Here is a 12,774-nt window from a genome sequence, read left to right as displayed (position 1 = left end):
GCTGCCCTTTTATGAATATTCATGATACACAGACAGAGATAATTTGATCAGGGTCACCATTATTACACAAGATGGTAACCATGAGAAGTGTTTCTTTGATTAAATGACTATTAATCTCCTACCCCTTGCATACATTTGAAAAGTGAATGACGTTAATGCAACATTGAATCTGCAGCTGCATCAAAGAATGTCCTTGTACAGCTTGATAACCTCTATCCTGTGTTTATATGTTCCATTTCAAGAGTTCAATCAGTTAAGTTCCTTATTCTTGATGTATCAGTTGAGAAGTTTTAAAATGGGTTCACTACAACTATCCAATTTCAGCATGTGTTTCACTCGTTGATATACAAGCTGAAATTTCTGCTACTCCATGCACTCCAAGATCAGTCTTACTGGCAACCCCATGAATATGGACAGTCATCCGTTCACCATGTAAGCTTGATGCTGGGTTAGACCACGTGAAAAGCACACGTGACATCACTCCGCCCCCCCCCCCCCCCCTCCCCACGTCAGTGCTGACGCCACCCACACAGCGACTTCCGCAACCCCCCCGCACCCCCCCCCCCACTACTGCCATTTAACTCCACATGTGAAAAGTGTCCTGCAGCAGGCAAGGCTCAATCATTCTCAACCAAGATGTGGAGCAGCCACTGTTGAACTGGGATAGACAAAGTTAAAAATCGCACAACACCACAGGTTATAGCTCATACTTCCAAATAAACCTGTTGGACTCTAACCTGGTGTTGTGTGATTCTTAACTTTATCCTCAACCAAGCCACACTTGCAAACCTCAGAATGCCAACATTAAGATGTGATTCTGCTATTGGGCAACATTTACTAAATAATTTAGACCGTGCTAAGAATTAAACAGGAAACAAGTTTAAGTCTACCAGTTGAGCTCACAGTCTGATGTACTAATACATGCTAGAGGCTATATTTATTAATATAGAGGACCCCATTTCATGTAGGCAAAAGGAACTTTTATATATATATATTACACATTTTTAATAGGAAAAAGGGGTCAGGAAGACTGCAAATCTCTGCTTTAACCCCCATGGCAACATCCTGACCAATCAGAGTCTACTTTGTTGATTAGCAAATTAAGATTGACAGTTAACTGTTGTGTCTCCACACCAATGATAGCCCAACAAGTCAGCATTCACTCCTCATGCTAGACAAATTGGTGTTCTTTCTTCAAGACTGGTGTCTTGACTCCTCATCCTGATAAGTGCAAGACAAAAGAAAATTGACTTTGTGTCTCCTGTGTGCATGGTTTGTTTTGCTTTTATTACAACGAATAATCAATTTTAAAAATGTGAATGATGATTTCCTATTCTTACCTCTCTCCACGGGTTCGGAGTCATCTGGAAAATATCCATAATCTGAAGTCATTGAACTATCTTCTACAGAGTTTCCAGGAGTAACCGTCTCAACCGCACCTCCTCCTGAGGATATCTCCAAGGCTTCATTAGGAGGGACCAGAACAAGAGGTCCCTGTACTTCTGAAGCGAGACCTGCAAGCCACAGTTTTTTCACAAATTCAGTTTAACATTTCAAAGATGCAACTTCTCTCAAACCTTCACCTTGCTGAATTGAAAAGTGCCTGCTACCACTGATTTGTACTTGGCAAACATACTTACCTTTACATTTTATAATCATTCAAAAAAAAAACTTTACTTATGACACACAGTTTTTAAAAGGAGAAATGTCTCTTTGTAAACAGAGTTGTTTTGATTGGTAGGAACCAGTGTAGAAATTAAGTATCTTGATGTTCATTAAGTTCAAATGCGTACGTCTCAGAATTGCTTATTAGTCACGAAGAGAGTTAATCTCCCTGTAATGCACTGAGTGGTAAATTAAAATTTATACTTTCCCCTCTGAATTAATACACATACAGAAGCCCCTGAGCTGGCTCACTGTATTTTTCTAAAACGAGTTTAATGCATCTGGGCAGCTAATCAAAACACATCAGCAATTAAGTTGCTGAATCCCTTTATCAATTGTACATAGAATTAATCATGTAGAATTACATAAGAGCAGAACATTCATCCTAAACTACACATGAGCCTCCTCTACACACTCAAGTTCAATAATGGTCCATTCCCTTTTCCCATTAAACCTCCTTTTGAATTCATTAATACAATCTGCTTCACCCACTGTCTGTGTCAATGCATTCCAACTTTCTATTTCAATAAATTCTCTCTCAATTCTTTATTTGACCTGTCAGTGGGTAACTTGGTTCAGGTTTTCTGAAGAATGGAAGAATTCCCTTTTATACAATAAAAGGGTCCAGATTTGTGACAGGATATTCCTTTCAGGGGTCCTTCACATAAGGAAAACCACCCTTCTATTCTGATAGCTCCCTTGTAGGGTAGAAGGAAGACAAACCATATCCCTTTCTCACTGCAGTCAGTTGCTGCATTCTGAAATCTATAAAGTTCACCATTCACTTTGACAGCACCCAAGAAAGGCAGAGTACATTAGGTAACAGCATTTGGAAGGTAGGGTGCCAGGTTGGTAAAGTGCCAAGGATTTAGAAAGCCAGTTGAGTTGAATGACAAGTGGGTATGCATGCCAAAGGATGCCAGATAGGCAGGGTGTCAGGGTACAAGATGTGGCAGATGTCAAGAGCAAAGCAGCAAGTTTAATTGAAAAACTATTTGAAACGTTAGCATGGGGTAACGTTAGCATGGGTAATGGGAGTTCTCCTTATGTGCGATATACATTAATCCATAAGATCTCTTGATAAATCAAATTGTCCTGCAATACCATAAAGTGATGCCGTTTATGTAAGTCAGGTAGTTGTCAGATATTGGATCTTTTGGGGTTGGGGTGAGAGGAGGTTGGTATTTGTTCCCGGGCTGGAGGGAGGGCATTAGTCATCGGATCCTGGAACTGCGAGGGGCAAGTTGTGCTGGTGACAGAAGGGGCACTGGGTCTGCCAGTGGAGGAAGTTGGTGAAGTCCAGGAGTGGGGGACAGGGGAGGGGTGGGCATAGGTCTGGAGGCATTGGAAAGGTGTCAAGTTCTGCACTGGGGAGGAGCGTGGTCATTGAATCCCAGGTATGGAGGGAATGGGTTTGGGAGTACAGCATTGTTCAGGTCCTAGGGTAGCACTGGTGTGGCACTCAAGGTATGGGTGTTAGGGGGCTGCAGGAAGTGTCATTTTGAGAGAACAGGTGATGAGAGGTAAGTTTTGGGTCAATTGAATGGTTAGTTGGTGTTTAACATTCTAATCCTTCCTGAGTAATTATTAGCTGCAATAGAGTCTTTGAATCTCCAACTTAAAAGAAGAATTTAGAAGGGTTGCTCTGTGTATGTTATGGTGGGGACTCTATGGGGTCCCAATTTGGCACTCTCATCTGTACTTCAGAATTATGTGGCCGTTGGAAAGTCCAGACCCTTATTGTTATGACTTCATGTTCTGAACTCATCAATTTTAAATAATTCTTCACAACCACCCTACTGAATTCCTTCATTACATTAAGGACCTCTGTCCAGTCTGTCCTAATGCTCTGATTTTGTTTCTGGGGTAAAGAGTTCCTGCCATTCAATCACTCCAAATACTTTCATCGACAATGTAAATTGCCCATAGAATTATTGGCCAAAATTCAGTCCACTCCAGGAAACATCATTCACACTCTCATACTTGGTAGATGGTGTTAAGCAGTTTGAAATTCTGTTCCTATGAGCTTAATTTGCTGGTGAACAAATACAATTCTGTCAAGGTGCAGCCCCATTCTGGAGTCAGTCTCCCAGGTCATCCACAAACTTGGTTTCTGATAAAAGTCCCTCACAACCATAATGCCACGTTCACTATATTGTACATAATCTGATGTAAACCACATTTGGAACAATTCGAATTAAAGGAATAAATCATTTTACTATGCCACCTATGGTTGATCAAGAAATACACATGAGAAACAGGAAACTGGAAGTTGGATATTCTTATAGAGAGTCATACAGCACAGAAACAGACACTTTGGTCTAACCAGTCCATGGCCGAACCATAATCCCAAACTCAACTAGTCCCACTTGCCTGCACTCGACCCACAAACCCTCCACACTGTTCTTATTCATGTAGTTATAAAAATGAATCAAAATAACATCTTATACTACTGAAATGTGATAACTGTATGAAATCTAGAAGTAAATCTAGAAATAAGCCTGGATCTCAAGACCCACACTGCTTTTAGTCCACCATGTTCGAATTTGATATACGAAGAGATCTTATGGACTAACATATATTGCACACAAGGAGGATACTCAGCCCATTACCCTTGTGCTAACTTTTCAGTTTTTCAGCTAGTCTTACTGCTTTGCTCTTTATCATCACCCACATCTTTGCTGCAGTTCAATCAGTGAGCTGAGAGTGATTTAAAATGATTGCCAACCCTGTATTCCATTCCAATGATCATCCGACAATGTTTTGTATAATTCAAACAAGAGAAACTGCAATTTAAACCTAAAGAGGATTCAGCTCTCCATCTGTATTCCCAGATCGGATCTATTTTGCAATGTGCTGCAGTTAGGTCTCTATTTCATGCAAATGATTTACATTTACTCAATAATAAAGTTTATACACACATGGACATCTCTATAGAAATCCTATAGACACTCCTACTCCTCATAGTAGTGGTAAGCAATCATTCATTGTCGAGTACTTTTCTTGCAAGCAAGTATATTTGTGATGCTAATGCATCAATGCATTCAATCTTAATAATGATGACAGTTGCTTTTTAACTGAACTCAATGTGGAAAATAGGTACTTGCTGAATCTTTCACATACATACATAGCAGTCAGATTGTTCTTTTCTAGTACTGTCTGTCTTCAATCAATGTGAACAGCAAACATGTTAACCACAATAGAACAGAAGCCCAGCAGTTTCCCATCGGAGTACTAACCAGATCTGACAATTTAGCTGAGATTAAATAACATGATCTCAAAGTATATTACAAGCAACAAATTGTATTCTGTTATATCTTGACCATACCTGATTATAGTCTGAAGCACTCTCAACATCATGTATCAGCTTTCTTTAAGGTGGGTATAGCATAGAGAATATGATTTTCTTGTTAAAAGTAAGTCTGGTACAGAAATTGGGTATGGTCAGAAAGTTAAGGTCACGATGATCATGGGGGACTTCAATATGCAAAAGGACTGGGTGAATAATATTGCCAGTGGATCCAAAGAAAGGGAATTCATGGAATGCTTACAGGATGGCTTTTTGGAACAGCTTGTGATGGAGCCTACAAGCGAGAAGGCTATCCTGGACTTAGTGCTATTTAATGAGCCAGACCTTAAAAAAGATCTTAATGTGGTAGAGTTCCATCTATAGTTTGAAAGAGTGAAGGCAAAATCAGATGTAATGATGCTACAGTTAAATAAAGGTAATTACAGGGGCATGAGAGAGGAACTGATGAAAATTGACTGGAAGCAGAGCCTCGTGGGGAAGACAGTAGAACAACATTGGCAGGAGTTTCTGGGTGTAACTGAGGACACAGTACAGAGGTTCATTCCAAAGAAAAGATAGATTATCCAGCGGGGTGGAGGTGGGCGGAGGGCAGGGGGAGAGAGGGTGTTGGTTATCAGACAGACATGGCTGACAAAGGAAGTCAGGCAATGCATCATGGAAAAAGAGAGAGCCTATAAAGTGGCCAAGAGCACTGGGAAATCAGAAGATTGGGATGAATACAAAAACAAACAGAGAATAACAAAGAGAGAAATAAAGAAGGAGAGGATCAAATATGAAGGTAAGTTAGCCACTAATATTAAAAATGATAGCAAAACTTTCTTTCAATCCATAAGAAACAAATGAGAGGCTGCTCCAAATTGATGCAGGGTGAGAGATAAGGAAATAGCTGAAGAACTTAATAAATACTTTGTGTCAGTCTTCACAGTGGAAGACATGATAAATACCCCAACAATTAAGGAGAGTCAAGGGGCAGAGTTGAGTATGGCAGCAATTACAAAAGAGAAAGTACTTGAAAAGCTAAAAGGACTAAAAATCGATAAATCTCCTGGCCTGGATGGGCTATATTCTAGAGTTCTGACGGAGGAGGCTGAAAAAATAGTGGAGGCGTTGGTTGTAAACTTTCAAAAGTCACTGGAGTCAGGGAAAGTCCCAAATGGTTGGAAAATCACTGTTGTAATCCCCTTGTTCAAGAAAGGATCGAGATGGAAAATTATAGGCTGATTAGCCTAATCTCGTTTGCAGGTAAAATTCTAGAATCCATCATTAAGGATGAGATTTCTAAATGCTTGGAAATGCAGGGTTGAATTAGAGCAAGTCAACATGGATTTAGTAAGGGCAGATCATGCCTGACAAACCTGTTAGAATTCATTGAAGAGTAGCAAGTAGGTTAGTCCAGGGAAACCCAATGGATGTTATCTACCTAGACTTCCAAAAGGCCTTTTGTAAGATGCCTCACGAGAGGCTGCTGAGTAAGGATGAGGACTTACGGTGTTCAAGGTGAGCTACTGACATGGATTGAGGATTAGCTGTCTGACAGAAGGCAGAGAGTTGGGATAAAAGGTTCCTTTTCAGAATGGCAGCTAGTGACAAGTGGTGTCCCAAAGGGTTCAGTGTTGGGGCTGCAATTGTTCACTTTCTACATTAATGATCTGGGTGAAGGGACCGGGGGCATTTTGGCAAAGTTTGCTGATGATACAAAGTTAGGTGGACAGGAAGGTAATACTGAGGAGGTGGGGAGGCTACAGAAAGATTTAGATAGTTTAGGAGAATGGTCCAAAAAATGGCTGATGAATTTCAATGTGAACAAATGTGAGTTCTTGCACTTTGGAAACAAGAACACAGGCATGGATTATTTTCTCAACGGTGAGAAAATTCATAAAGCCAAAGTACAAAAGGATCTGTTAATGCTAGTCCAGGATTCTCTAAAGGTTAATTTGCAGGTTGAGTCCGTGGTTAAGAAAGCAAATGTAATGTTGTCATTTATCTCAAGAAGGTTTGAATGTAAAAGCAGTGATGTGGTACTGAGACTTTATAAAGCTCTGGGCGAAATTTAGAACATTGTGTCCAGTTTTGGGCTCCACACCTCAGGAAGGACATACTGGCACTGGAGCGTGTCCAACGGAGATTCACACAGATGATCCCTGGAATGGTAGGCCTAACATACGATGAATGGCTGAGGATCCTGGGATTGTATTCATTAGAATTTAGAAGATTGAGGGGAGATCTACTAAAAACTTACAAGATAATGCATGGCTTAGAAAGGGTGGGCGCTGGGAAATTGTTTCCACCAGAGGGGGAGACTAGGACTTGTGGGCACAGCTTTAGAATTAGAGGGGGTCAATTTAGAACAGAAATGAGGAGACATGTCTTCAGCCAGAGAGTGCTGGGCCTGTGGAATTCATTGCCAGTGGAGGCCAGAACGTTAAATGTCTTCAAGGCAGAGATTGATAATTTCTTAATCTCGCAAGAAATTAAGGGCTACAGGGAGAGTACAGGTAAGTGGAGTTGAAATGTCCATGAGCCATGACTGAATAGTACAGTGGACACAATGGCCGAATGGCCTTACTTCCACGGTCTTATATTTTCTGGTTCTTGATGGTGAAATAGTGCCACCTGCTGACATTGCCATGCAATATCATAAAATAGACAGCACATTCTTTCAACACAATGGGGATTGCACAAGCCCACACTGCCAACACGAGCTTTAGACTGCCCAGGTGCAAATGCATTGTACCATCCTGACTTCCCCACCTTGTCCTTCCATCCTGTAGCCCCACCACCCTCCTCTCAACACCAACACCAAACAATGAGCAGAATAAGTCAGATTGCGTTATAAAATAGATCTGCCTGCAAATGTTTAAACAAAACAAAAGTCATTTGAGAAGAACAATGTGCCTCACATTTGTGAATTGATAATATATTGGAATACTAAGGAACTATACTGTCCTGTGCATATTCATGTCAGCACATGACTTACACTGCACAACAGGCTCTGTACCAAACTAAAAACCTACCATTTCTACAGCTTGGGGAGATTTGTGAAATACATTCAGTATCAGTTCCAGTATTTGTGTCTAAACGTGTTGACTATTTCTAAACTCTAGGAACTGTAAGATACATCAGAAGATATGTGAGCTAAAACCAAGCATTACAAACAAAATAAATGCTGAATTAGTATGAGAAAGGCAACCTGAAACCTGGTAGAGGGAAAGAGAAAGTCAAAATCATGTGAAAGTGAAATTGCCATCACTAAGGTGATGAATAAGTAGCTTCAGCACAGAACAAATTCGCAGATTGATGTTGTGGAGGCGTTTGAAAATTGTAGCCAATAGCGCAAGTTAATATTCGGAACCTTTCTAAGTCAGTGAGGAAGGAAGGCCTTGGTACTCTCTTTACTGGGCAGCACAGAAAGGTTTCAGTTGTTTCAGTAGCTGGAGCATACATGAGGCTGACATCTAAAAGCCCAGACAAAACCTTCGAGAAAGTCAGCACATATAAACAGCCAAAGTCAAACCTGAGGAGCAGGAGAATCGATATTTCGGGTGTGAGCCCTTCATCTGAAATTCCTGACCAGCTGTGTTCTGTTGTCAGATCCAGAATAATTAGAGCCAAACTATATGGAGGGAACTTCACCAGATGATATATGAAGGCCACATGCAATGGAGAATTATAAATTCAGAGCCTGATCAGTTCTATACATGACAAATATCATCAAAGAGATATGGTGTCTCCACACAATTAATACCAGAGATATACAAATTCACAGCAGAAAGAGAATTTGATTTCAAATATTTCCAAACATTGGGAACTGATCCATACACCATCTAGAATGGTATCACATAGTTGCAATCTATTCAAAGTCCTCTTGTATCAACTAGGTGCTTCAACAATCAGGGTCATCAGCACGTTTTGCTTTCAAAGCACGGTTTCCTGGAAGAGAAATATGGGACAATAGAACCCAATAAATGTTCAGAGAATTTAAGGAATTTGTTGTGCAGCGTGGGTTAAGCATCATTCCCTCATCATCACATGAGCTAAGGGGGCATGGTTTCTCAGAAAACGTGTCCAGATGATTGAGACAATCCTCGTACAGTGTTGAGAGACAAGACAAACTTTGTCTTGTCATTCCAAAAAATACCTTACAAGGCCAATGTGAAACCACCCATAGAACTAAATACCAGGCAGTCCAAGTTTGCCAAGCAAGATATATTGTGGGAACAGCCAAGAGAAATAAGACAACTCACAGATGTCCCAGTAGAAGGTTACCTCAGATTACAACGGGACCTTGATCAGATGGGCTGAGGAGTGGCAGATGGCATTTAATTTAGATAAATGTGAGGAGCTTCATTTTGAAAAAGCACATCAGAGCTGGAGTTATGCACTTAATGGTAAGATCCTGGGGAGTATTGTTAAATAAAGAGACCTTGGAGTGCAGGTTCATAGTTCCTTGAAAGTGGAGTCGCAGATAGATAGGATAGTGAAGGCGGTGCAGGGTATGCTTTCTTTTACAGGGCAGAGCACCAAGTATAGGAGTTGGGAGATCATATTGCAGCTGTACAGGACATTGGTTAGTCCACTTTTGAAACACTGCTTGCAATTCTGGTCTTCTTCCTATTGGAAGGATGTTGTGAAACTTAGAATCATAGAGATATACAACACAGAAACAGACACTTCGGTCCAACTCATTGATGCTGACCAGATATCCCAACCCAACCTAGTCCCACCTGCCAGCACCTGGCCCATATCCCTTCAAACCATTCCTATTCAGATACCCATCCAGATGCCTTTTAAATGTTGCAATTGTACCAGCTCCACAACTTCCTGTGGCAGCTCATTCCATACATGTCCCACCCTCTGCATGAAAAAGTTGCCCCTGAGGTCTCCTTTATATCTTTCCCTCTCACCCTAAACCTGTCCTCTAGTTCTGGACTCCCCTAACCCACGGAAAAGACTTTGTCTATTTATACTATCTCCGCTCCTCATGACTTTATAAACCTCTATAAGGTCACCCCTCGGCTTCCGACACCTGAGGGAAAACAGCCCCAACCTGTTCAACCTCTCCTGTTAGTTCAAGTCCTCCAACCCTGGCAACATCCTTTTGGCAAATCTTTTCTGAGCCTATTCAAGTTTCACAACATCTTACCAGTCATCCCTTTACCTGTGAAAATCTGCCCCCAATCAGCTTTTGAAAGTTCTTACCTAATACTGTCAAAATTGGCCTTTCTCCAATTTACAACTTCAACTTTTAGATCTTGTCTATCCTTTTCTATCACTATTTTAAAACTAATAGAATTATGGTCGCTGGCCCCAAAGTGCTCCCCCACTGACACCTCAGTCACCTGCCCTGCCTTATTTCCCAAGAGTAGGTCAAGTTTTGCACCTTCTCTAGTAGGTACATCCACATACTGAATCAGAAGATTTTCTTGTACACACTTATCAAATTCCTCTCCATCTAAACCCTTAACACTATGGCAGTCCCACTCTATGTTTGGAAAGTTAAAATCCCTACCATAACCACCCTATTATTCTTACAGATAACCGAGATCTCTTCACAAATGTGTTTCTCAATTTCCCTCTGACTATTAGGAGGGGGTCTATGATATAATCCCAATAAGGTGGTCATCCCTTTCTTATTTCTCAATTCCATCCAAATAACTTTCCTGGATGTATTTCCATGAATATCCTCCCTCAGTACAACTGTAATGCTATCCCTTATAAAAAGGCCACTCCCCTTCTCTCTTGCCTCCCTTTCTGTCCATTTGTATCCTGGAACATTTTGCTGCCAGTCCTGCCCATCCCTGAGCCACGTTTCTGTAATTGCTTTGATATCCCAGTCCCATCCTCCTAACCATGCCCTGAGTTCATTTGCCTTCCCTGTTAGGCCTCTTGCATTGAAATAAATGCAGTTTAATTTATCAGTCCTACTTTGTTCTCTGCTTTGTCCCTGCCTGCCCTGACTGTTTGACTCACTTTTGTTCTCAACTGTACCAGTCTCAGATAGATCTCTTTCCTCACTATCTCCCTGGGTCCCACCCCTTCCCTCCACCTTACTAGTTTAAATCCTCGAGCAAATCTCCCTGTTAGTCCCCTTCCAATTCAGGTGTAACTTGAAAGAGTTCAGGAAAAATTTATAAGAATGTTGCCAGAGTTGAAGGATTTGAGCTATAGGGAGAGACTGAATAGGCTGGGGCTGTTTTCTCTGAGGTTTCAGAGGCTGAGGGGTGACCTGATGAAGGTTTATAAAATCAAGAGGGGCATGGATAGGATAAATAGACAAGGTCTTTTCTCTGGGGTGGGGGAGTCCAGAACTAGAGAGCATAGGTTTAGAGTGAGAAGGGAAAGATTTAAAAGGGGCCTAAAGGGCAACCTTTTCACGCAGAGGGTGGCACATGAATGGAATGAGCTGCCAGAGGAAGTTGAGGAGGCTGGTACAATTGCAACATTTAAAAGGCATCTGGATGGGTACATGAATAGGAAGGGTTCAGAGGTATATGGGCCAAGTGCTGGCAAATGGGACTAGATTATATTAGGATATCTGGTCAGTATGGATGAGTTGGACCAAAGGGTCTGTTTCAGTGCTGTACACGTCTACGACTTCAATAAACATATTAAGTCCTTGAACATGTACAGGATCCAATCCTGTGAATCTAGAATCCAATTAGCGTTGTTGCTCAAGCAGAAACTCCAAAGCTTTGCATCTGACCAAAGAGGTCAGCAGATGAGAGGAAAGTGAGTCTGTACTTGACCTACATTCCAGCTGGTAATGAAGAAAAGGTCATCAGCACAACACATTGACAACACATACAAGACAACATGAACAACACAGCCACCAGGAAATGCAAGATCAACAACATTTTTATATCTTGCTCCTGATGTTGTTAACACATTACCTGAACAGTGTGCCAAATTATCACAAGGGCAGTGTATATCGAATCCACAAATCAGAGGCCCATATCAGACATAATGTTTTTGAGAAAAGAGTACAAAAGACTTTTTAACGCAGTCAGTTTAATTATAAAAGTCAATTGTTAATCTTTCATTTAATCACGATATGTACAGAAACATTAATGACTGTAACAGTTATATTGATATATCTAAAGCACATAACTCTGGATATGAGGCCATTTTTAATGTGAGCCAAGTTGGTTTTCTTAAGGGATTGAGCACATGACCATGTTCAGCACATGTGATCACATTCTGGCACTCATTACTTCCATCAGTAATCCCTTCCAAAATAACCCAAAGACAGGCATCATGTTATTAGACTTTATAGTTGCCTATGATAGAGTGCAGAACACTGGTCTGCTTCTAAACCTGTCCTGAGTCATGAGAGTTATTGAAATGTTCCTTCTCAACAGGCGATTTCCGGTCCGGTTTAGACAAAGAAGAAGTGCACGAAGAAGATTGGCTGATAGACTAATGCCATGGGCTAAATGCTATCCCGACACTTTGCAACATACACAGCAACATCCATATCTGACATGTTCCTTTATGCTGTTGACATCAATTGTGCCACTCAAGGTGTATGCTCTTGCTTTCTGGACTACACTAGACACAGTTGATAAACTATTGTAACCATACGATGCCCCCCATTGAACCCTTGTAAAACCATATCTAATGCAGTCCATCTCCACAATGTCAGTATCAAAGAATGATCACATATCTACGCTGATGGTCTGAGACTAAAGTAAGATTCCAATCAAACACACGATGGAATGACACTAGCTCTTCAAGGAACAAAGAGCAAATGTCAAAAACAGAAACAACTCATTAGTCTAACTTGCTCGATACAAATGAAG

At 41.0% G+C, this 12,774-nt stretch overlaps 1 protein-coding gene across 1 annotated transcript in view; it reads right to left on the bottom strand.

Annotated features, from left to right (window-relative positions):
• LOC132821592 (protein SNORC-like) overlaps positions 1-12,774 on the bottom strand; it is a 28,537-nt gene that overhangs the window by 5,763 nt on the left and 10,000 nt on the right. Inside the window, exon 2 of the mRNA XM_060834264.1 lies at positions 1,341-1,514. Coding sequence (XP_060690247.1) covers positions 1,341-1,514 — 174 coding nt within the window. The remainder of the gene's footprint in view (positions 1-1,340; positions 1,515-12,774) is intronic.

Source organism: Hemiscyllium ocellatum, chromosome 13, assembly GCF_020745735.1.
Source record: "Hemiscyllium ocellatum isolate sHemOce1 chromosome 13, sHemOce1.pat.X.cur, whole genome shotgun sequence".
NCBI classification, from domain to species: Eukaryota; Metazoa; Chordata; class Chondrichthyes; order Orectolobiformes; family Hemiscylliidae; genus Hemiscyllium; species Hemiscyllium ocellatum.
Note: the sequence above shows the minus strand (reverse complement) of the source record. Positions and strands in the feature narration are given on the sequence as shown.